Source organism: Gobio gobio, assembly GCF_949357685.1.
Source record: "Gobio gobio genome assembly, chromosome: 3".
In the NCBI taxonomy this organism is placed as follows: Eukaryota; Metazoa; Chordata; class Actinopteri; order Cypriniformes; family Gobionidae; genus Gobio; species Gobio gobio.
Window position 1 is genome coordinate 65,590,285 of NC_137099.1, and position 27,313 is coordinate 65,617,597.

The 27,313-nt window shown below is 38.7% G+C and overlaps 1 protein-coding gene across 1 annotated transcript; it reads left to right on the plus strand.

Annotated features, from left to right (window-relative positions):
• Positions 1 to 14,501: 14,501 nt before the first annotated feature.
• On the plus strand, positions 14,502 to 27,034 carry LOC307124384 (NLR family CARD domain-containing protein 3-like). Its single transcript, XM_079813546.1, has 6 exons — positions 14,502 to 14,653; positions 17,210 to 19,057; positions 19,233 to 19,406; positions 19,481 to 19,654; positions 21,719 to 21,765; positions 25,714 to 27,034. The coding sequence occupies exons 1-6, from the start codon at positions 14,526 to 14,528 to the stop codon at positions 26,241 to 26,243; spliced, it is 2,901 nt and encodes a 966-aa protein (XP_079669672.1). The 5' UTR covers positions 14,502 to 14,525; the 3' UTR covers positions 26,244 to 27,034.
• Positions 27,035 to 27,313: the final 279 nt, after the last annotated feature.

The following is a 27,313-nucleotide window of genomic DNA, read 5'->3' on the forward strand; positions in this document are numbered from 1 at the left end:
ATTAATTATTATTATTGTTTTTATTTATGCTATATAACTATTGTTTGTGATGTGTTTCTTGTCAAACTCAAAAAACATTTTTTAATAATTTAAAAATGCTATTTTTTATCAAAAAAAGTTAACAATTGTATTTTATTGACAAAATATTTTAGTTTGGTTTCGATTATATCAGATAACATTTGAATCTGTCATTTGGTCATGTTATAATGGGGCATGTTGTCACATTTCACTTCCATTCTTTCGGGGTAAATCAATACGATGTCATTGAGGTTTCTCCACTTCCTTAAAGAGGATTTCAAACAGTACGATAGTTGAATGTGCAAATAATGGAAACTATCTCGGTTGAACTAATTTAAGTAAATCACTAGATATTTAGAAACTCAATTAAACATTTAGACTAAAAGCACAGGCGAATTTTGTTTTAAAAGTGGTTGGGACAGGAGTTTGAGTTTTTTTCATCGACAGAACTCATGTTTTATATGTGATATAGTTTCACAATAGGCCTATATTAGTAGCTAATCGTAATGTCAGTGAATAAATGCATTGATCCGAGTTTCAAGAGTTCGCCTGTCCATTCCTTAAAGTGGAAATGAAGCAGTCAATATGTTTACATTATTTAGTAAAAATTTCCACTTTAATAAAACAAATCATAGGCTATGGGTTTGCTCCGTGAGAAAGACCTGGCTGCAGGTTGTTATTGTTCTTTCATGCATTTAATACATAAATAAATAATTAAATAAAGGACCTGGCTGCAGCCTGCAGATCGGGGCGGGGCTTCACTTGTCACACATCGTCTTTCATACAGGCATACATGATAGAACATGTGTTCGTAGTTGGTGTAGGAAGGAGTGTCATTAAACAAAACTGGAAAAGCTGTGCAGTTTCACAAAGCCTTCATTATATTGCACAGAAGGGGGAAAAAACATATTAGCCTGTAACTCGCAATGTCCCTGAAATTGTTTTGCTAAATTAAGCTGGTCTTTAGGCTAATGCACGAACGACCCCACAGCATTTAAAAAAAATAATTGATTGTCTATCCACAGGAATGTCGGGCCTTCAGGTACAGGAATGAATTATGAATTTAATGATTTATGGCATATTGATTATTTTATATCACCATAGTATGAGAATATTGTTATCAGTAAAATGACAAAACACACTTGAAGGTGTTATTATTACTATTGGGCTTGTAGTTGTGTGATAACTAACTAATGCCACTGCAATAGATGTCTGCCGTGTTATTATTATAATTATTTTGTATTTATGTGTGTGTGTAGCTTTTATTTTCTTCACTACATTACAAAGCATAATATCAGATTTTTTGCTACACTTTACTTCATAAAAACAATATGTTCCTCATTATTTTAAAGGGAAAAAAATCAATAACTATTTATCTGTACCAGGCATGATTTGGAAAGAACGTGCCTGGAGTCTGTTGCTATATTAATGAATGCAATGTTCACTTGCATCTGACTGACAGATAAACAGCGCATTTTTATTTCAGTGCTGCTGATCATATTGTGGTTATTGCAGCCATCATTTTCGTAAATTTCAGCTTAACAGCATTAAGATTTTAGACTCATTTTAGACGCTTAGGTTGAATTTAGACCTACATTATTATTATTTTTTATTTTATTTTTTTTGCTAAATCCATGGAATAAATGCACATCCTTGAATAAGCGATGTTTTACTTCTGTTTCCATTTCAGATGTGGCCAAAATTAGATTAGAAAACATCACACTTCGACTTATTTTTAGCTAAAATTGTATATCCAAAAATCTCACAGCCGCTGCGAACAAGTATTGTGATTCACTTTATGAAGAATATTAAATCGAGATCTCCAAGACCCGTTTCTTTTAAATCAACTGGTCTACAATAAATAACATTGAATGATTAATATTTGAATTCGAAGATTCAACTTGCAATAGTTAACATCAGTGATTCAATAAATGGACATAGCGAGTTAAATTCACAAAAAACACCTGAATTATCTTATTTGTGTGACATTAGACACCTCTCTTTTACAGTTTTGTAACTGGATTGATGACATTTGCTCTATGCACTAGCCTATCTGACCTACGCCAACTACGAACACATTTTCTGTCATGTACTGTATGCCTATAAAAGGTGAATGAGCCAATCAGAGTAACTGGGGGATTGGGCGACAGGTGCAGCTCGACCCCACCCGATCTGCAGTCTGTAGCCAGGTGTATTTGTGCTCCGTTGGCCAGTAAAATAATATAAGCATTTATTAACTTTAACACACACACACACACACACACACACACACACACACACACACACACACACACACACACACACACACACACACACACACACACACACACACACACACACACACACACACACACACACACACACATGTCTGCTCCTTGGTTCAGCTTGCCCGGCACATGTGCTGCTTTCAGTGAGCGCAAGTTGAGATGTGCCCATTCTAGGATGCATTTCACAAGCCTGAATAGGAACTTCGAGGTGAGTCCACCCTGGTGATTTATGTATGACATATGTATTGTCCGAGTGGAACTAGACTTTTATACATGGGGTGGCCGGGGGGTGGCCAAGGCTAGTTTAGGGGGTCCATAGACATTGAAAGAATATAATGTGTAGGCTAATACTTATTTTTCTTTTCATTGTTTTTGACCAATGTAACATTGTATTCTAATAAATAAGCAACCAAAATTGTAGAAATTTCACTATTCTTGATTCCAACGGATATTCCACAGCAAAAACTACAAATAGGCTAGTACATAAATTTAAAACATTATTGAATACAAGTGAACAGTCAGCCATAAAGTGAGAACAGTTCTAAGAATTAAGTGCCTGAAGGTTCAGGTCTAACAGTATTCAGGTACAGAATTTGAATAATCAAAGATAAACATAGATTAATGCATGTTAAAACTAGCTACAAAAGTCAGTGGGTGTTATTTTTTGGTGGTGCGGTCACTTTAAAACCAAATGCACAATGTTGAATCCAATATATAGACATGTATCTGATTTCACATGTCAACTGCTTAAATTCGGGTAAGACATAGCCAACTGTGTTTACTATGATACTCGCTATATTTTTGGCATACTTTTATGCGTATATATCCGTTCAAGCGCAAGATGTGCTCCCTGTGTTTGCGCTATTGATAAGGCGCCATATGCCGCACACCAGATGCGTCACGTTCTAATGTTCAAGCCAAGCCGGCAATGCAAAACAGTGAATCTAATCACCATACAGGCAAAAAGGTTCACTTCAAGAATGAAAAAAACGGGCATCGATGTGTTTTGCTGTAAAAACTGCACAAACGGAAACAAAAAAACGGATGGCACAATTCTCAATATAATATTGAACCGTTTGGTACGGCATCCACGATTCAATACGCGTTTGTGAATTGCGTTTTTTTTCATTTTGTTTTTTTTTCATCGGTTTTGCATTGAATGAATTATTTTTCTACACATTCTATAATTTGCCTCCATCCAAATACTGAACAACGCGACAAACATTAACATCACACGTTAGTGGTAGAGTTATACTCACGGAACACTATAGTTATTCACAATCACCAAAGTTCATTATTTGTTTCATTCGCGTGCGTGGTTTTAACATGCGCTTTTCCGAGCGCCTGTCAAACACGTGATTACTGGACTAAGTAGTCTTACTGCACTAATACTGTAAAATACACACAAGGTTTACATAAACACAGTCGGTTATGTCTAAAGTTAAAGTAAAATCGGCGTGTGTCTGTATATTAGATTCACGCAGGTCAAATTGACAGCAGTGCAGTAGTAAACACGCTGTCCTTAAAGGGACAGTTCACCTCTAAAATTATGTAATTATTTACTCACTTTAATATTGTTCCAAAACTGTATTTATTTCTCGATGACAGAATTTTCATTTTTGAATGAACTATCCCTTTAATGTTAATACAACAACAAAAGACAAAGCTAAAATCACTCACTGCTCTTGACTGAAAAACTAATACAGTAGCTAAAAATCAATGTATATTTTATAGTGAAGTATATGTAGTGTTTTATTTTTACATTTATTCATTCAATTTCATACTTAAATGCTGCTGTACTGCTCTGTGCTGCCTGTGTAAATAGGAATGTGTAATGGTTTTTTTTTAAAGTAAAGTTTTAAGTTTAAGTAAGGTTTTTCAATTATTTTAAGTAAAATAAAGAAAGAGTATTGCAATAAAAAATTTATTTTTTCTCTATAACCTTTTACTGTTCCTGTTGGCTAAGAATAGAATAGCAAAAAACTAATGTGACAAGCCATCAGAACCGAACCGAACCAAAAACCGTGGTTAAAAACCGAGGTATGTATTGAATCGTGGACTAACTGTATTGTTGCATCCCTAGTGTATAGGATGGAGCAATATTTTTTTTTACAAACGTTTATGTTACATCAGTCATTCATGTTAGTGCTGGGCTAACGTATGCTCTGTTATTAATACAGTTCCTGCCTATGCACCTCAATAAATTATAAATACACACATGGGTTTGTTGATAAAGGTACTCTTGTTAATGCCAATGGTGAGGAATTACTGTTGCAACATCTCATAATGTACCTCAGAATGAGTAGCGTATCACTGAGAAACGTCCTGCTCAAGTTGTCCTTGTGATGGAGGTTCGGTGTTGCTGGTGTTACCGGTGTTCAGGTGAAACACCGGTTACGTCACTTGGCAACCGCAGCACCACCCACACCGTGGTTTTGATTTTTATAGTAATAAAATCACTTAGTTCAGTTAGAGAACAGACACTACAATTAAAAATTGAACGTGTTTACTCAATGCAGTGTGAGCCGAACGAGAGTCGCAGCACAAACTAGCAGCAGGAGTCAGATTTCATTCATCATGAGAGCGAGGATCTGAATGACAAGATGATCGCAGAAGATTTGGTTTCAAAGCGAAATGTAAAAGCGCCTATTTAAGTGAGTTTGTCATTGTACCGTTTTGTTTGTTGTGTTTTTCATTATTAATAGGCTAATGAACCCACCATTCAAGCAACCCGTCCCGAATTGGCACTAATTCTAAACTGAAAGTAAAATGAGCACGGCCACACGGGCATTCATTCACGGCCGCACAGTCATTCATGGTGTGTGTCCAGTATGGTGTGTTTTCAGTTTATGCCCATGGAAGCTTAACTTTCATAGGAATTATGAATTGTTATTGTTATGAATGCCAGAGCGGCCATGCGCATTTTACTTTCGTTTTAAAATTAGGAATTTGAAAAGCCCCCGCCGGCGATACCGGTTTTATCGCTGTTTTTCACACGTCGATTAACCGGTGGGAAAATTTCCTCAACGTCACATCCATACTTTACAGCGAGTACAAACTCTGAGCTTTAGGTACCATATTTCAGTTATGGTAATGGGTGTTTTGTTTCTGACGTGCGTTGTAAGCGGTAACTAATCGTAACAGATTGGGCCGTCTGGCCAATCAGAGCAGAGTAGGCTCTCGCAAAGGAAGGATTAAATCATCTGTCAAGTTGTTTGAGAATCATTGAAAAATTAGGTTATGTGCAGTGTAGAGGTCGACCGATAGTGGATTTTACCGATACCGATAACTAGGTTGGACCGCACTTGCCGATAACCGATTAATCGACCGATAGTTTTTAAAATGGATACTGGATAAAAAAAACATTAGTAAAACAGTGCTGAAATTTATAACAAGAAATAAAAAAAAAAAAACAGTACTGATCCATGAAAATGTGCTAAATTAAAAACGTATAAATATGAATATTAAAATGAGAAGTTTTAAGTGAACAAATTCTTTAGAAAATAATTTAAACATTACAGATCAAATTTGTTTCTTTACCTAAAACGTAGAATCATGCATGTACATTTCATAGTTAACACTATACAAGTCCCTATGCAACAAGGATGTATTAGCTTACATGAACTAAACTCAGCAAATAAAGAAACGTCCCTTTTTCAGGACTGTGTATTTCAACAATAATGTTGTAAAAATCCAAATAACTTTACAGATCTTCATTGTAAAGGGTTTAAACAATGTTTTCCATGCATGTTCAATTAACCGTAATCAATTAATTAACATGCATCTGTGGAATGGTCGTTTAGACCTTAACAGCTTACAGAGAGTAGGCATTTAAGGTCACAGTTCTAAAAACACTAAAGACACTAAAGAGATTTGTCTACCGACCGTGCAAAACACCCAAAGAAAGATGCCCAGGGTCCCTGCTCATCTGCGTGAACGTGCATTAGGCATGCTGCAGGGAGGCATGAGGACTGCTGATGTGGCTAGGGCAATAAATTGCCATGTCCGCACTGTGAAACGCCTAAGACAGCGCTACAGGGAGACAGGAAGGACAGCTGATCATCCTCGCAGTGGAAGACCACGTGTAACAACACCTGCACAGGATCGGTACATCCGAATATCACACCTGCGTGACAAGTACAGGATGGCCACAACAACTGCCTGAGTCACACCAGGAACACACAATCCCTCCATCAGTGCTCAGACTGTCCGCAATAGGCTGAGAGAGGCTGGACTGAGGGCTTGTAGGCCTGTTGTAAGGCAGGTCCTTACCAGACATCACCAGCAACAACGCCGCCTATGGGCACAAACCCACCTTCGCTGGACCAGACAGGAGTGGCAAAAAGTGCTCTTCATTGATGAGTCACAGTTTTGGAGATGGACGGATTCGTGTTTATCGTCGAAGGAATGAGCGTTACACAGAGGCCTGTACCCTAGAGCGGGATCGATTTGGAGGTGGGGGGTCCGTCATGGTCTGGGGCGGTATATCACATCACCATCGGACTGAGCTTGTTGTCATTGCAGGCAATCTCAATGCCTTGCGGTACAGGGAAGACATCCTCCTCCCTCATGTGGTACCCTTTATGCATGCTCATCCGGACATGATCCTCCAGCAGGACAATGCCACCAGCCATACTGCTCGTTCTGTGCGTGAGTTTCTGCATGACAGCAACAATGTCAGTGTTCTGCCATGGCTAGTGAAGAGCCCGGATCTCAATCCCATTGAGCACGTCTGGGACCTGTTGGATCGCAGGGTGAGGGCTAGGGCCATTCCCCCCAGAAATGTCCAGGAACTTGCAAGTGCTCTTGGTGGAAGAGTGGGGTAACATCTCACAGCAAGAACTGACAAATCTGGTCCAGTCCATGAGGAGGAGATGCACTGCAGTACTTCAAGCAGCTGGTGGCCACACCAGATACTGACTGGTACTTTTGATTTTGAGCCTCCCTTCATTTAGGGACACATTATTCTATTTCTGTTAGTCACATGTCTGTTCAATTCAATTCAATTCAAATTTATTTGTATAGCGCTTTTCACAATACACATTGTTTCAAAGCAGCTTTACAGAAAGTGCATTTCATAGATGTACAGTAAAAATGTTAGCAAGACAATGTTAAAGAATAATGTTCGAAAAAGTTAATCAATCGTGTATTAATTTAGGCCATAACAACGCTGGCGTTGAGTCGTCTCATCACAGGTGTCGGGGCATCCGAAGTCTCCATGAGAGGCTGGATACAAACTGGAGCTGATGAACTATTTACCTCGGGACTAGTGTCCCGAGATAACAACTGAAAAGCAGATGGGAAATGATTAGCGTAGCTGCTGTTCAGAATATTATATTAATGCTTTTGATCCGATTTAACTGTAGTATAAAAGGTAATTATAATGTGAATGCTTGGCTAAAGAGATGCGTCTTTAATCTAGTTTTAAACTGGGACAGCGAGTCTGAACCTCGAACAATATCAGGAAGACTATTCCAGAGTTTAGGAGCTAAATGTGAAAAAGCCCTCCCTCCTTTAGTGGACTTAGATATCCTAGGAATGACCAGAAGCCTAGAGTTTAGTGATCTTAAAGAGCGCGATGGATTGTAGGGCGATAGAAGATCCGTTAGATACACTGGAGCTAAACCATTTAGGGCCTTATAGGTCAGTAGCAATACTTTGTAATTGATACGGAACTTCACAGGTAACCAGTGTAGAGATGATAAAATTGGTGTTATATGATCATATTTTCTTGACCTAGTAAGAACTCTAGCAGCTGCGTTTTGGACTAACTGTAGTTTGTTTATTGAGGATGCAGGACAACCAGCTAATAAAGCATTACAGTAATCTAATCTCGAGGTCATGAATGCATGAACTAACTTTTCTGCATCAGAAATAGATAGCATGTTACGTAGCTTAGCAATGTTTCTAAGATGGAAAAATGCCGTTCTTGTAACATATGAAATATGATTTTCGAATGTCAGGTTGCGGTCTAATATAACACCCAGGTCTTTTACTGTAGTGGATAAAGTGACAGGACATCCTTCCAAGGTAAAATTGTATTGCGAGAGGTTTTGTGGGCAGTTTTTTGGACCAATAAGTAACACCTCCGTTTTATCTGAATTTAATAGCAGAAAATTACACGTCATCCAGTATTTAATATCTTCAACACACGCTGTCAGTTTAGATAATTTAGCGTTTTCATCCGGTCGTGATGAAATATATAATTGAGTGTCATCAGCATAACAGTGGAAATTAATTCCATGTTTTCTTATAATATTACCAAGTGGCAGCATATATATTGAGAATAGCAGAGGACCTAACACGGATCCTTGCGGCACCCCATAGTCTACTGACGTCATCTTTGATTTTTCCCCATTTAGACAGACAAAATGGTAGCGGTCTGATAAGTACGATCTAAACCAGTTTAATGCCTGTCCCTGAACACCAGTATAATTTTGAAGTCGATCTAAGAGTAGTTTATGATCTATAGTATCAAACGCAGCACTAAGATCGAGTAGAACTAGTATTGAGATACAGCCTTGGTCAGAAGCTAGAAGTAAATCATTTGTGATTTTAACGAGTGCAGTTTCTGTGCTATGATGCGGCCTGAATCCTGATTGAAATTGTTCATAGATATCATTTTCTTGCAAGAAAGCGCACAATTGAGCGGACACAACTTTTTCTAGTATTTTAGACATAAATGGAAGATTTGAAATTGGTCTGTAATTTGCTAGGTTATTATGATCTAATTGTGGCTTCTTAATGAGAGGTTTTATGACTGCCAACTTGAATATTCTTGGAACATGACCTAAAGATAAAGATGAGTTAATAATATTGAGAAGAGGCTCTTCCACTACAGGTAACAACTCTTTCAGTAGTTTAGTGGGTATTGGATCTAATAAACATGTTGTTGGTTTAGACGCAATGATAAGTTTATTTAGCTCTTCCTGTCCTATAGTTGTAAAGCGGTGTAGTAGTTCTTGACGGGCGATAGTTGCGGTTGAATCATAAGACATCATTAAAGATTGTACATTTACAATTTTGTTTCTGATGCTTTCTATTTTCTCAGTGAAGAAATTCATAAAATCATTACTACTAAACTGTAACGGAATATTTTGCTCAGGCGATGTTTGTTTATTTGTTAGTCTAGCCACGGTGTTAAATAAAAACCTTGGGTTATTTTGATTATTTTCCATTATTTTGCGGAGATGCTCAGCCCTGGCTGCTTTTAGGGCCTTTTTATAACGTGACATACTATCTTTCCACGCGATTCTAAAGACCTCTAAATTTGTTTGTTTCCATTTACGCTCTAAGTTACGAGTTTCTCTCTTGATAACATGTGTAGCACTGTTGTACCATAGTGCTTTAGGTTTCTCTCTAACCTTTTTTAATCTAATTGGTGCAACAATTTCTAATGTGCTAGATAAAATCGTGCTCATACTGCTAGCCATTTCCTCTAGTTCATCTGTTTGTTTGGGTTCACTGAGCAGCTGAGCCAGATCAGGTAAGCTATTTGAGAATCTATCTATAGTGGTTGGAATGATTGTTCTGCCTGGTCGATAACGTGGCGCAACATGACAGATTTCAGCAGTACGCAATAGAGCCCGACCGATAAAGGATTTTTAAGGCCGATACCGATACAAATATTTGGTCACTTAAAAATCCGATATTCCGATATATCAGCCGATATATATAAAAAATAAAAAAATAAAATAACAGAAACGCGTAAAAAAACACAAACAGATTTCCCTTATACATCAGTTATTTGTAGTTATTCATGATCCCTCAGCCTCTCTAAAATAATATGATAATGCAGTTTAAAAATAAACTTGTTTGTTTTATTGTTACAACAGAACAGAGGAACATAAAATATATTAAAGTTCTGATAAATAAAATGTATAAAAATACAAACTTAAGATATGAAACTTAAAGTCGTTTGGACGAAAACACAATAGGCTAACAAAAACAAAAAATCAAAGTTACCAGTATTAATAGATGTGGTAAGCTTTATAAATATAACTTTTAGCAAGACTGGAAAAAAAAATATTCAGTTAAGTTCTAGAAGTTCTGATAAATAACAACAACAGCAAAACATAAACTATATACAGTATAAATATGAGCCACCTTATAATTACAATGTCAACTTGCTTATCCCTTTACATGCACTTTTAATTCTATCCATCAAGCTACCACAAACCATTTTCAATCATCATTTGCTGCCTGCCTTCTAAAATCTACTAACGTTACTGATGATGACTCGTGTAATCCATTATTTGACTCGTTAATGCGGCGTCTGAACGAAGTCACGCACTTTCGTTCACTCTTCACGAGCCTAACTTACGATTTACAATGCAGAGACTGGAACTACAAATATACTAGTTATAAATACAGTAATCATTACTTTATTTAGGCAGAATAAGTTTGTTGTGTTTTTCAAGGCGCATTAATGTTAGCGGTCTCCCACTGATAGCCATGGCATTAGCTAGCTTTGTGGTTAGCGTCTATGATAAGTTATAATTTAGAAATATGTATACTTTTTCAAAATAACGGGCAGGGGAGAGATGATACGTCTCATGATGTCAAACTGTCAGACTATTAAAGAAATACATTTTATTCAGTCACATTGTCCGAGGTAAAATAAGTCAGTCAACTGTAACCTAGCGTAATTACCAGCTCTCTTGGCTTACATGTAACAGCAAAACTGGACTTGGCAGTTACAAATTGTGTCATGTTATTTGAGTTAAGAGAACTGATGGGGATGTTCTTTTAACTGTTATTCAATTCAAGCAATGTATGTCTCGTTGCCAACCTACATGCATTTCGCGGATGATCTGTGTTGTGAATGCAGCGCTCAGAGCGCTGAAGCTCAGCATGACTCTGCTGGATCAGCTGGTGGTGTTGCCAGCCGGCACGTTGTAGAGCGCCCTCTGGTGGACAAACTATGAAACGCCAACACTCAATGTGTTTGAGAGGTGTTTCGTCCGGTTTTTTTATTTTTAAAAAAATATTCATTTATCGGCCATCATAAATGCCGATACCGATAGTTTGGAAAAAGCCTAATATCGGCCGATAATATCGGCCCGCCGATATATCGGTCGGGCTCTAGTACGCAGTATGCAAGTTACCATGTAATGGTCAGTGACATCATCACTTGGCGGTATAATATCACACGCGGTATAATATCTATGTCGGTTGGGTTGGTTCCATGTGATATAATTAAATCCAGTGTGTGATTAATCAGGTCTGTGAAACATTTTTATTTTATGTCTTATGGTGTTCGCTCTTTTAGTGTTTATACAAATATTTACACACATTGGCCCTCATTTATCAATCTTGCGTAGAAACGGGCGTATATGTTGGCGTAAGATTATGCGTACACTCCTCTCACCGCCTGATTTATGAAGCTGTGCGCACCTCTGAAATCCAGGTGTACGCAATACCTGCCCTTGATAAATGCCGCGACTAAAAACGATCGTCATTAGAATAACACGCCCCTATATATTCAAGTCTCTGCCTCCCCCATGCCCTCATTTTACGCCATGGACACACGGAAGACGGCAAAGAAGCGAAACTTCTCCGATGTGGAGATCGAGACCATCACCGGGGAAGTGGAAATTTGTTTTATTTGGGAGTTTAAAGAGTGGGATTAAAGGCGCCCACAAAAAGGTGTACGGTGGAAATCCAGTTTAAATAGCTGTTTGGATGAGAAATTACCTATCACAATTCATTATTTTACAGCACGTGTTTTGAAATAATTTGCATTTAATTTCGTATCACGTCACATGTATTGGGTGTACAATAGTGATGATGATGTGATGTGGAGTACCATTCATTCACATTAATAATTGCATGACAATTTGTAAGATTCTTATTGTTATTATTATGATTTGTATTATTAATGACGCTTATTGTTATTTAGAAGAAGAATGTCGTTATTATTATTATTTATTTTATTATTATTTAAAAGAAGAAGAATTACATTTTTATTATTTTGTCAGTCTGAATTATTTTCAGTCCCAGTCCGTGCGCAGCTGCCGGGCCTAACCTTGAACCGTCAGGTAAAGCGCACAGGCTCGCAACTGGAGGAATACATATGCCTACAAATCAAATGCTTTGGTAAAGTCACACAAATTAAACATTGAAGTCCATGTTGCACTAAAATAAACACTTACGTTTATAATTAGGCTTCTATATCCCTATTCGCACGGGATTAGAAGCCTATTATGTGGGGACCTCTGGTGATTTGTAATAATTGCAGAGAACGTCTGTGATCTTAATCCTGTGCGAATCGCCCATTTTCTGTAATATGTAAAGTACAAATTCCCCCGCAAATGACCTACCATATTTCGCCAAACACTGAGGTCCTGTGATAACATAGTCCCGTGTGAATCGGCATCTCTGTGATTTGGCCGGGATTAGGCGGATCGTATATCATTTTTGCAAGGTTTTTGTGTCCTGTGCGCATTTCTATCTTTATCTTTCACGAAGAAGGGAGCTAGGCTGCATATAATGCGCACCGTTATGAAGTCCTGTGCGGCTGCGCCACGCAAAATTCAGATGTTGGGGGAGTAATTTCTAAATCACACGAGGTCCCCAGATAATAGCATACTTATCCCGTGCAAATAGGGCTTTAGTTGTTGTTGTTTTTTTTTCACAGTGGGTCATAATATAGCATATCTTTGTCAGTGCGTTTTGTGGTGTTAGGAATTGTTTTCTGCGCATTTTCGCACTAACTCAAAACGTGCGTACACCACCTCCTGAGCTGGCGTAGGATTTGAGCGTGCCGTACGCCAACGTCCATATTGATAAATCTCAAAGTCACCGTGGTTTTGGGTGTACGCCAGGTGTACGCTGGAAATTTGGTGTACGCACTTTTGATAAATGAGGGCCATTAAGTTTACTGAAAGTAAAAACAGTTGAAAGTCAGAGGACTTTTATTTTTTTGCTGAGTTTATATGCATTATGCATAAATTTTTACAGCATGTATTAATTAGAGCAATACAATTGTACCTTTATCATTCATGTTAGTTCATAGTGCATTAACCAAGGTTAACAGATAAAAACAAAAATTCTAACTGAATTTAATGTTGAAATTAACATACTAACAATGAACAATACTTCCACAGCATTTATTAACCTTAGTTACTGTTACAAATGGAATCTTATTGCAGTGTTACCATTTCATAAAAATCCAAACAGTCTGATTTTTTAGAAGGCGATTTTCTAATAATTAAAACGAATGCTCTTCTGCTTTGTTTATGTTTCTGTCGGCAGCATGACGGTTTGGTTTGTCACATCACTAATTTTATAAATGCAACATTTAGGTCTGGCTTGCCTATGTTTTTATCACATTGTTTTAACTGCTTGAGATAGCGCTAATGTTAGCGTTCTCTCAGCCTCGTTGACAAACATACACACTGCTGTTCTTTACCTGTTAATGCAGCATCTAGTCAAGAAATGAATTACTTTATAATGATTTGGAAACAAGTACTGTAGTGTTCTGTATTCATACCGTTTCGCTGTCGTGTTTTAAACGCGCATCTGTGTCAAGCTCTCTCCGTGCAGCGCCGCACACTGCCTCACTTGGCCTCACGTGTGAATGTAAACTAGGCGTCAGTGAGTTTTTATTTTGCCTATAGAGGCCGCTCTCGTGCTATATAATGACAGCAGGCCCTTCTCAGAGCTCTTGTACTGTGTAATGGCAGCGCACCCCTCTCAGCCGCTCCAGCAACGGACGCAACACGGAAAAACTATCGGTGTGGATTTTTGCCTATAACCGATTATTCCACCAATCAGCTATCGGTGCTGATTAATCGGCAAAGACGATGAATCAGTCGACCTCTAGTGCAGTGTATATTATGGGAAAATTTAAGTGTTTTTTTACCTTTGATGCATGTAAACCCGCATCTGACGCTCGGCCCTGCAGCGCTGGTAGATATAAATAAGGAGCGGATGCGTCGCATATTTGGTTTTTCGCTGAGGAGCCGAGCCGGTAACCCCGCTGCTCAGCAGTGGTACAGCAACTTTGGCGACGGGATGTAATGTCTTTAGATGTAGATGAATGTAGATGAAAACTGTTTTAATATATTTTATATCATTTTTTTTATTCTCAACTTTTATTGTTGTTTTTATTTCTTTTGATTAATTAATTCTATCTAAAGCACATAGAATTACAATTGTGTATGAAATGTGCTATGTAAATAAACTTGCCTTGCCTTGCCTAAATCAGGAGAAAGAGGAGAAGAACACACCTCCAAAATGCATCACTGTGAGAAGAGAGAAGAGGACCGGAAGGAGAAAGAAGAGCATAGTGCAGGACCCAGCTGTGTGTCAATGAAGAGTGATCAGTCCATGCACAACCCCATTACTTTCAGTTCTGACCTCAGGTACAGTACAATACCCTTTCAAAACAGTTTACAGTACATTCAAGCTACCCAGTACAACACATTAGAACAACAGATTGACGGACAAACTTTAGATACAGTAGGTCCAAAATTTAAAAAAGCTGAAAATGCTATAGTTACAGTATGTTCACAATAAATATTGTTTTAAAGCAGCTTTAAAACACCTTATTCAGCTGATCAGCATGATAGTATATTAAATAGGGAAGCTAAAACATAAAACAGGGAGATGTAAAACATTCTAGGAGGTGGGTGCCAAGGACTAGAAGGACTGCCTTAAAGTATGCTTAATGTCTCTAGTGAACAGAAAAAATGCAATTGTGGCAAAGAAAAAAACTTGAAACTGGATTTTAAAAGAGCCTGTTTACATTTGGTATCAAGATTTATTTAGCTTCTTGTGATGTTGTTAGAAAGTTATTGCATGGGGATTTTAAAAGAGCCTGTTTACATTTGGTATCAAGATTTATTTAGCTTCTTGTGATGTTGTTAGAAAGTTATTGCATGAGGTTTGGTTTATATGTGTTTTTTCTTCCTAATGGATGAAATAAGCTCATACAACTTGAAAGTAGATGATGGAAAGCAGCAGATATTACCTGACTGTCTAGGGTGGTGTATTGTGGCTTTTTAAACACATTTGACCTCATGAGCAACTACACTACGAAAGTGATCCGGCCTGTTGTGAACTTTTATCTTCTAAAGTGTAGGAAACTCAGAAGATGAAGACCAGGAGACTTCGGGATCAAACAGAAGTTATTATTTTAATGAGAACTCTCTGTGCTGCAGGTCGTCCGAAAACAGTCTGACTTAACAGTACAAAATAATGCAATTTATCTACATTTCAGGGGGAGGGATTATACAGCAGGGGAGGAGACATTCAAACAAAGGAATGCATATGTTGTGTAGGTAAAGGACACACCTTAGACATAAAGTGTGACCCGTCCTAATTCAATCAGCATAACAGTGTCATTCAAATGCATAGATGCTAATCCAATCACTCAGGCAGTATTGCTCTAAACTTGTCATTGTAAATAGTCAGGAAGTGCATAAAGACAAAATACTTAATGTCTCAAACACTTACACGGCCTGACGTAATCTCCTTAGAATTTCCTCAAGTTTACTTCAAAATGTAAAACACAAATATAGATAATGTTTTCAGTTATATTCTATTACATTGGAACCTAGGTATAACAATGTATAAATTTGTAATCTTACAGGCCTAATGCATTTTCTGCTACCTCTAAAAGCGATTGAAAGTAGACAAACCTTAAAACATTTTTGACACTGTTTACACCTATATTTAGCAGTGTCCACCTATAATCGGCTTACAATAAGCTTGTTTTAAATTTAAGTAGTTTAAATTATACACACCTTGTTGTAACTGCGTCATTATTTTACACTCAGCCTTTTTATATTTGCCTCACTGTGTATGCACTTTTGCATAATTAAAACACGATCGGTTAATTTGAGTGGCAACTCGAGCGACGTATCAAATTAGAGGATGATTTTATCAGCTGGTTCCGATCTGGCCGGTCATTAGAAGTTATAAAAAATATAATGCTTGCTGTTGCAATCGTAATATTTAGTAATTTGCCTCAAATACAGGATTATGTACATTCGCTTTAAGAAGCAGGTTGTTTATCGAATGTGATTTTCATGTGTAAAAAGTAGCTGTACAAATAAAAGACAGAATGCTGATAACTATACATTATTTAAGGCTATTTCTGTTCGTTAAGATATTGATTTATTAACTGTTGTTGTCAAGTAAGCTTCATTCATAATGCTTTCCCTACTGCGAGCATGAGTGCTCCTCTAAACTGTCCGGGTACTGCACTGCTCTCGCAGTTGAGTCGACTGCTGCCACCTTTGTTTTGACAATACCACATTATTAACAACCCTTTAGAATATTTAATTCATTTGTGGATACTCCTGATCTGCTCTTTCTCCTTTCTCTGCGTTTCTTTGTCAAAACGCAGTGTCTCAATCTCATGCACACTGCATGTGAGTTAACCACGCCCACTTATTTGTATGTTGCGGTATACGCTGAATAAAACAATCTGTTACAGTTGACTTTGTATACCGTGGTAACAATATATACTGTCATACAGCCCAGCCCTAAACCCAATAAATAATTTGCCAGGTTTCTTTAAATACTTAGAACAAAAAAATCAAACATAAGTAAAAATACATAAAACATAAGCCAGAATTTTGGTTGGGCAGGATCCCATGACCCAAGTGTCACACTTGTTTCGGGGCAGGAAATAATTATCATCAGAGACTCTGAGGCAGACACACCACTAGAACTTTAAGATCAGAAAACTAAAAATCATGTGTTATGCCGAGAACAAGACTCAAACAAACAGGTGATTGATCGAACAGTGGGTCTGAAACTGTGGAATGAGCTGCCCCTGCATATTCGGTCATTCCAGTTGCTATCAACCTTTAAATTTAAGTTGAAAGTACATTTACTATCTTTAGATTGAAATGCTGTGTACACTTTTTAATGCTTACATTTTGTTGATGTTGTGTCTTGTGTATGTTCAGATTTGTGGCATCCTCTACATCCCACTCTCTGACCCATATCAGGCAGGACAAAACTGAAGCAGTCCTGCAGACACACACACTGGAGACTGGAGACCTGCAGAGAGTCAAAGACCAACACAAAACCAGCATGAAGAACAAGTATGAGAGATTATTTGAGGGAACTAAACTTCTAAAGAATGAAACGCTCCTGAACAGGATCTACACACAGCTCTACATCATTGAGGGAGAGAGAGAAGGAGTGATTGAAGAACATGAGGTTTTACAGATGGAGAAAATAGTGAGAACACAACACTCACAAGACACTCCAATCGACTGCAATGACATCTTTAAAGCCTCACCTGAACCAGGACATGAGGAGAAAGACCAAATCAAGACTGTTCTTACTAAAGGCATCGCTGGAATCGGAAAAACCGTCTCTGTGCAGAAGTTCATTCTGGACTGGGCCGAGGGAAAAGCCAATCAGGATGTAGATTTCATGTTTGTGCTTCCATTTCGAGAGCTGAAATTGATCCAAGATTATCCGTATAGTCTTCACAAACTTCTGCTGGACTTTTATCCCGAACTTCAAAATCTGGACTCAAAGATTTATGAGGAGTGTAAAGTTGTGTTCATCTTGGATGGTCTGGATGAAAGCAGAATCACACTGATGTTTTCAGAAACTCAGAAAGTTACTGATGTGACTGAGAATTCATCAGTGGGTGTGTTGATGTCAAACCTCATGAAAGGAGAGCTGCTTCCCTCTGCTCTCATCTGGATCACCTCCAGACCAGCAGCAGCCAATCAGATCCCCTCCAAATACATCAACCGTCTGACAGAGATTCAGGGATTCAATGAGCCTCAGAAGGAGGAATATTTCAGGAAGAGAATCAGTGATGAGCATCAAGCCAGCAGAATCATCTCACACATCAGAAGAGCAAGAAGCCTACACATCATGTGCCACATACCCGTCTTCTGCTGGATCTCATCCACTGTGCTTCAAAAGCTCCTGAAAGAAGATCTGAGTGCAGAAATCCCTCAAACTCTGACTGAAATGTACATCCACTTCCTGCTGATGCAGATCAACATGATGAATCAGAAGTATGAAGAGAGAGATCCAGAGAAACTCAAAGAAGTGATTTTGAAACTTGCAGAAGTGGCTTTCAAACAGCTGATGAAGGGCAATGTGATGTTCTATGAGGAGGACCTGATTGAGAGCGACATAGACGTCACTGACGTTGTGTATTCTGGGATTTGTAATGAGATATTTAAGGAGGAATCTGTGATTCATCAGAGGAAAGTCTACAGCTTTATTCATCTGAGCATTCAGGAGTTTCTCGCGTCTTTCTATGCATTTTATCATTATGTTATCAAAAATATTGACACATTGCATTTTTGTCATATTATGCATAATCTGCATAGAGATGCAATTGATAAAGCTCTTGAGAGTGAAACTGGACATCTGGATCTATTCCTGCGGTTCCTGCTGGGCGTCTCACTGGAGTCCAATCAGAGACTCTTACAGGATCTACTGACACACACAGAGAACAGCTCAGAGAGCATCAGAAGAACCACACATTACATTAAAGAGAAGATCAAAGATGAACATGGACTCTCCACTGAAAGATCCATCAATCTGTTCCTCTGTCTGCTGGAAGTGAAAGATCAAAGTCTGTCTAGAGAGATTCAGGAGTTTGTGAAATCAGACAAACTCTCAGAGAAGAAACTCTCTCCTGCTCACTGCTCAACAATCGCCTACATGCTTCAGATGTCAGAGGAGATGCTGGATGAGCTGGACCTCAAGAAATACAACACATCAGATGAGGGGAGAAGAAGACTGATACCAGCTGTGATCAACTGCAGGAAAGCCCTGTGCGTGTTTAATCATGTTTTAATGTCTCAAACTGTGTGTAAATAATTTCCATTGAATATATTTTACAAAAATGAAGATATTATGGAAATACTGTTCAAGAATGAGATTAAGAATTACATTTTCATGTAATTTTCAAATTTTTCATGTGATTTTTCACATTTTACTCCCTTACAGTCTTGCTGGCTGTAATCTCACTGGTCAGTCATGCAAAATTATATCATCAGCTCTGCAATCCTCAAACTCTGTCCTGAGCATGCTGGACCTGAGTAACAATGACCTACAGGATTCAGGAGTGAAGCTACTCTCTGATGGACTGAAGAGTCCAAACTGTCAGCTGCAGATAATGAGGTGTGTAAGAATATATAAGGGATAATGTACAGTCAGCCGGTTTGTATATGATTTGACTGTGTGTATGTTTGTAGGTTGTCTGGCTGTATGGTGACAGAGGAAGGCTGTGGTTATGTGTCTTCCGCTCTGAGTTCAAACCCCTCACACCTGAGAGAGCTGGATCTGAGCTACAATCACCCAGGACAATCAGGAGTCCAGCTGCTCAACGACAAACTCAGTGATCCAAACTGCTCACTGCAGATACTCAAGTATGTTTAGAAGTTATGACTCATGTGTGTCTGTATGTGATTGGGGTCACCTAAGAGGGGTCTTTTGTGAAGAAATTGCTGGTGAAATATTTGTATGGTCTCATTACTTTTTTATTTTTTAAGTCCTACTAGGATTTGAGAGAGCCAAGTGTTAAATAATTAAATGCTATCAAAATTTGCAGTACTTATTTAACAATTTTTTGCACTTTGTGTTCTTTTCTTGGCAATGTTTGTAATGTTTTATTATCTGCACTGTCTCACGCATATGATTCACTCTGTGCTATCCTGTTTCTGGTCTGGAGTACACTGGTGTGTGCTGCAGTGGTTTACATGACACAGATGCAAAACCAGGGGCCATATTCACAAAAAAATCTTACGGCTAATAGTTGCAACTAATGCAACCATACATCATTTTGAAGGTTTTTTAATATAATAGAATGATACCATTTTGCCAGCACAGGTTCTAGTGTGTCATACAAGCATGTTTAATCTTCTGTGTTTACAATATTTGCTGCACTGTGTGCATTGATCAATGTTTATAAAATGTAATTTGATTAAAAGCCTAAATTAAATCTGTTAATCATATAAAGTTATTGGGCCCTATTTTAACGATCTGAAACGCAAGTGTCAAAGCGGGAAGCGCAAGTAACTTTGTGGGCGGGTCTCGGCGCTGTTGCTATTTTCCCGGCGGGATAAATGGCTCTTGCGCCCGGCGCAAATCTAAAATGGGTTGGTCTGAAGTAGCTTCATTATTCATAGGTGTGGTTTGGGCGTAACGTGAATAAACCAATCAGAGCGTCATCCAACATTCCCTGTAAAAGCAGGTGCGCAAGTTCCATTATGGATTGCTATTATTATGGCGTATTTACCAGGCGCACGCCAGGAGCGGTTCACAGTCGAGGAGACTGATGTTCTTGTAAGAGCAGTGAAAGACAGAGAAGTTGTGTTGTATGGGGATGGGAGAAACCCACCCAAAATAGCGTCGGTTAAACAGGCGTGGGAGGAAATAGCCACAATTGTTTCATCAGCTGGCATCCCCAGGACGTCGCACCAGTGCCGCAAGCGCTACAATGACATCAGAAGACAGGGAAAGTCCAAGCTTGCCAGCATCAATCGGGCACGCCGTGTAACGGGAGGTGGATCTGCCTCTACTCAGGACCTGACGCCAGCAGAGGACATCGCTGCGTCCACCCTTACCGATTTTTTTTCCTGGTTCTTGACGGACAAACCAATTTGTTAGATGTCCTTATATACATATATGTCTTGCCAGAAGTTGCCACTATTGGGCAAACAGGTCTCCTTAATTATTAGACTACAAGCCTGAATAATTTGTAAGCTAGATTTATGCCTATTTTTTCCACATCTTCGTGGCACACCACAATGATTTCCGTCATCTCATGTGTTAATATTTTTTAGTGTAACAATTTATGATTTGCAAAAATAACTGTTGCATCTGTGTAGATTACATGAGCAAAGTGTATGCGCGTTGTGCACGCTATACATTATGGTCAAGCATGCGCCCTTAAAATAGCATAATGAACAACGCGCAACGCGCCACTGACTTTAGACTAGGTTTTTTCTGGTCAGTGGCGCAATTGTTTAATGGAACAGCAAAATAGCACCAGGGATTGTTTGCGCCGGAACACGCCTCCTTTTTTGCGCTGAACCGCCCAGGTAGCGCAAGTTCATTCACTAGTTTAGCGACGTGCTTCTGTGGAGGGAAAAGCGCGCTTTGCGCGGGTGCAAAATAGGAATGACACATGCGTCGGTGTACAAAGTCAATTGCGCTGGGTGCAAGATAGGGCCCATTGTCTTTTTAGAAGACTTGGATTAAACCACTTGATTCATTTGTTCTAGGGACAGAAATATCTCAGGTTTCATTAAAATATCTTCATTTGTGTGTTGAAGATGAGTCTGATGGATTTGGAATGACATGATGGAGAGTAAATGATGACAGAATTAAAACAAAACTTTGGTGAACTCATATTAAAAGCCACAAAACTCTTAATTTTTAAAAATGTTAATGCATATCATGTTTTTTTTTATGTTTTTGTCCCTGCATAGTTTGGACCATGGAGGATATTTCAGAATCACACCAGGACTGAGAAAATGTGGGTCCTCTCATACACACACACACACACACACACACACACACACTGACACAGTATATTATCATATATTGAAAGATATAGTGCAACTTACCGAAATCTGTGTAAACGTTCCATCGTTATTTCAACCACAGAAAGAGGTCAATAAAACAGCTTGTAAACGATGTCACGCAATGTTACATTTACCTTAGAAAAGTCATTCAATGTCTAGTCAGCTAGAAAAATAAACTTAATGTTTGCACTATATTGCATATTCATTGAATTACTTAAAGGGGTCATATAATGGTACATGCACTTTTACAAGTTGATTATACAGAAATGTGTGTTGGCAGTGCTTGTACACAACCATCCTATAATGATAAAAATCCATCCAGTGTTTTTTTAAATCTCCTTATATGTTTTCCCCTGTCTCAAATCGAGCGGTCTGACCGTGTGACGTTACACGGTCGGACGTCCCTCCCACGATTGTTAATTGACAGCAGCGTTTCAAAACAGACCCGCCCTGAGCGAGCTGTCATCAGTCCGCCATTGTTGATACGCTGGAGCAGAATGGCGTCTAAGCGATTGTGGTGTTGTGTTCTTGGGTGTAATAACGAACACAGCAGTCATTTTGATGTTCCTAAATCCGAACCGCTGAAGATGCAGTGGCTGCTGAATTTTGTTTTCGAAGGGAATATTCCCCACGATCAACGTCAATGTTTGCGCAAATCATTTCTGCTTAATAAACGAGGGTCAGTATAAAGCAGGTTTTGCTAAGAAGCTGCTCCTGAAAAAAGGATCGCTACTAACTATTCGTGTTCCTGCTGCACCTTCAGAAGAAGTGAGTGTAACGTTTTATTAACCTTTATATTAATCTTTGCACATCGCTTGCACGCTTCACGATGAATGCGGCTAAAGTTTACAGGGTAAGTTACATTACGGCATGCTTTCTATGTATGGCGTTCTCAATATAATTAATAATCCCACGTTTATAATGAACAACGCGTTATGGTTGTTATTACAAACTGTGAACGTGGGTGATAAAGTTAATGTGGTAACACTACTCTAAGCTTACTTTTGTAGATGGTTTATAACGGTGTCTGTAACTGATTAAGAAGTAATGTAAAAAAAAAAATCTTATAACATAACATCAATCTGTCAATGGACTAACGTATACATCAGTAAACACATAGCATTCATATCTCACTACGCTACTCTGCCAGTACAAAGATAGATCAAAGTGACATGACGTTAACCAACCATTCAGAAACGTCCTGTTCGAACTTCGTTGGGTTTGTCATCTTGTTCCTGGTCCGACTCCGGTTCAAAATGATAAGGTTCCTCAGATGTGTCCTCAGAGACTCCCGTTGCCATTATTTCTCGAAAATATACCCTCAACTGTTGTCAAGGCAACACTCCACGTGTGTTGTGGTATTGTGTCGGGTCGAACTGAACGCCCCACAGAGCAGAGGGGGCGGGGTGAGCAGAGCTCATTATCATTTAAAGTCACATACACGGAAATGGCTTGCTGAAAACAGAACTGTTTTTGACCAGGTAAAATGAGTGTTTTCTTACAATACTAATGAGAATTTTTAATTAAAGTATATCACAAACTTTTCATTTAGACACTAAAGAATCATATTAACTTGTACAAAAATGGCATTCTATGACCCCTTTAACCTGTTCTTCAATAGTTATTTAATGTATGATTGAATTGAGTACGTTTACATTTCTGCATTTAGCAGATGCTTTTATCCAAAGCGACTTACAACTGGGGGGTACAATAAGCGATTGGTCATGAAGAGTCGAGTGAGCGCAACAAGTGCCTGAAATACTGAGTCTGTGTACATTTCTCAGTGTAGCACAGGCTAGAGTAAGGGAGAGAAAAGGGAAGAAAGAGGAATATTTTTTAAATATTTTTTTTTTTTTAAGAGGTTAAGTGCTCACGGAAGAGATGAGTTTTTAGTTGACTTTTGAATGTTGTCAACGAATCAGCGTTTCGGATGGTGGTGGGAAGATCGTTCCACCAGCTGGGAACGTTGAATGAAAATGTTCTGAAAAGGGATTTTTTGCCTCTCTGTGATGGTACCACAAGTCTTCGCTCCTTAGCTGAACGAAGGCTTCTGGTGGGGGTGTGGAGTCGTAGAGTTGAGTCAAAGTATGCAGGAGCTGAGCGCATGGTGGCTCTGTAGGCAAGCGTCAGCGCCTTAAACTTGATGCGAGCAGCGAGTGGTAGCCAGTGCAGAGAGATGAAGAGTGGTGTGACGTGGGTCCTTTTGGGCTCGTTGAAGACAAGACGTGCCGCTGCATTCTGGATCATCCCTCTAGTGACGATTTGCACGAAAATTGAACCAGATCATATTCAGACCATGTCAAACCGTTCTCGTAAAATGCGCTGTTTGTTAATCGGCCAGAGGAGAACTGGCACTCTGACTGAGCCTGGTTTCCCCTAAGGTTTATTTTTCTCCATTATGCCCCTGATGGAGTTTGGGCCCCACTTTATATTAGGTGTCCTTAACTACTATGTACTTACATCAAAAAATAAGTACAATGTTCTTACTGTGTTCAAATTGTATTGCAAAACTGTTACATGCCTGTCCTGTCTCGTGTAGCACATGTGGTGGTTTGTTATTTTCCTGTCTCTGTCTAGTTCCCACTCCCCTTGTTATCTAGTTATTGGTTTCATTTGCCCCACCTGTGTTCCCTCATTACCTGCCTCATTTGTCCCTTTCATAAGTTCCTTTGTGTTTGCAGTCTGTGTGGTATCGTTGTATTGTCTACGTCTCCCGTTTCCCCGTGATTCCTGGTTTCCCCCTTTTCGGTATGTTCTGAGTTTATGTGTTTCTGATTATGTGTTTTGCCCCATTGTGGGTTTTGTTTTGTGTTTATGTTTTATTTTGTTATTAAACCTCATTCACCTGCACTTGAGTCCTCACACCAGTTCCTGCTTGTTTGTGACGTGACAAAAACACCTTTGCTGATATTGAGGTGGGATACGGGTAGGGACCGGTGTGGTGGTATGGGTAAGTTTAAGGGTAGGGTTAGGAGTAAGGGAAGTGTCAACTGTGTAATTACAAATGTAACTACAGAAATTAATTACAGATGTAATTACATGCAGGTATTTTTTTTTAAATGTAAGTACAATGTAAAAACATGTATGTACACAATAAGTGCATTGTATCAAATTATTAATTAAAATGTTAGTACATAGTAGTTAAGGCCACCTAATATAAAGTGGGTCCGAGTTTTGGTTCCTTGCCACAGTCGCCTTTGGCTTGACTTGCTTAGTTGGGAACACTAAAGTTTCAACTAAATATCCAAATAAATCTAATTAGTAAACTAAATTAACTATATAAACTAAATTACTGATCTGCCCATGTTGTCACTGTCTGATAATACCATTTTCTCCAGAGCGGCTGTACAGCCGAATCAAATTCTGTTGCATTATTTTCTGTTTAACACTGTGAAGCTGCTTTGAAACAATCTGCATTGTAAAAAGCGCTATATAAATAAAGTTGACTTGACTTGACTGTATAGACTGTTTTTGTGTCATGACAACTCCTTGAGTGTTTGGTATGGTACAGAATAGATCTGCTATGATGCTGCTGCTGCTGCTGCTGCTGTTGTTGTTATTGCTACTGCCAATATATATGTTGATACGCCGCTGTGCGTATGTAAGACATAAATATAGCGTACATTCCCCATAGAGGTCGACCTGGTGAAGGTGGAGGGTTTCTGAAAGCGTGCTGCACTGCTGCAGCAAATGCTGACCAAGTATTTGAAGGTTGAGCAGCGAGCTAGTGATACAGCAGGAACATATCACAATAATTTTTGAACTTGTGGGGGCATTTGGTCCTCATAACATAGAGTTTACTAAGTACACACACACACACACACACACACACACATATACATACACCTGTGCATATTTAACAATGTCATTGATGTTCTAATCTCTCTTCTTATGTTCAGATGCCTGTGATCTCACACTGGATCCAAACACAGCACACACTCAACTCATCCTGTCTGAGGAAAACAGAAAGGCAACATGTGTGAAGGATCATCAGCCATATCCTGATCATCCAGTGAGATTTGCTCACCAGGAGCAGATTCTGTGTCAAGAGAGTCTGAAGGGACGCTGTTACTGGGAGGTTAGATGGAGCGGCTCAGGTCATGTGGCAGTGTCATATAAAGGAATCAGCAGGAAAAGTGGGATTGACTGTTGGTTTGGACTCAATGAAAAGTCCTGGAGTATGTACTGTTCTGATATGAATTACACAGTCTGGTTCAATAATATCAGCACTGATGTATCTGGCCCTTCATCCCGCTCTAATAGAGTAGGAGTGTATGTGGACTGGTCGGCCGGGACTCTTTCCTTCTTCAGCGTTTCTGACGCACACACACTCACACACATACACACATTCAGCACCACATTCACTGAACCCCTCTATGCTGGATTTGGGATTTATCCTGAATCTTCAGTTTCTCTGTGTCAGATTTAACAACCTCCTGCGAGGAACCACAGAGACACATTTTCACCTCATAGACAAAAAATTCAAATGAAAAGGTAATTGCAATTTTATCACAATGGTGACATCAGTTAATAAACACAATTGTAAGAAATAGAGTTGCAATCGTGAGCTATAGTCACAATGTAGGAGGTTATATGTTAGATATAAAGTTGCAGTTATGAGAAGTAGTTGCAATTCCGAAATTTAAAGTCACATTTTATAAAGTCACAATTACGACATCAAGGTTCCCCTTCGATGAGCTATGGAGTACATCTTCCACAGATAAGAGAAGGGATTGGTCAGAAATTCTGTCATTTTGCTAATGTAACCAATATAGAAGTTATACTGTTAAATATATTGAGTAGAATTAACACAATTGTTCATATCTGCATACCCGGTATAGCTGTACATCTGTGAGTGTTTTCCCCTTTATTAAGTCATGTTATTTTAATTAACTATGTGATTATTTTTGTAATTATTTGATTTATCTTTTTTTATCTTTTATCTAAACATGGGCACATGGTGATCAGATTGTACATTTACTTGAGAACATGTAAGGGCATTTCACCCAAAGAGGATGCTTGTTTGTGTGTTTATATCAAGTATGTTTTCTGTTTTATACGATTTTCTTGTTTAAGCAATCTTTTTCACTTAATTTTTGTTTGTTTTTCGCACCATGATTGAATAGGAGAGACGGGAAATTTAAGAGCGAGTCACCAAAGGAGGATAACTGCTTGTTTGTGTGTTTGTTAGGAGTGAAATTAAAGATCTAGATGAACATAAGCCTGTTGCCCCGTGTTTGAGTGACCAACGGCGCTCAACATCTGCACAACGCAGAAGTTCGTTTATTTTAGATGGTTTCGTGAACTCCAGCAACTTCAGTCACACTTGGCGTTGTTATCCACCGGTTACACTAAATGAATTATTTACTGAACCCTTCAAAGTATTTTGTAAAGGCACACACAGAAATTATGAACTCTCACAGAATAATGCTTCTTACACTCACTGTTAGACAGGAGAGATTATGTTAATCTATTTGCTTAAAATTCTTTTTATTTATT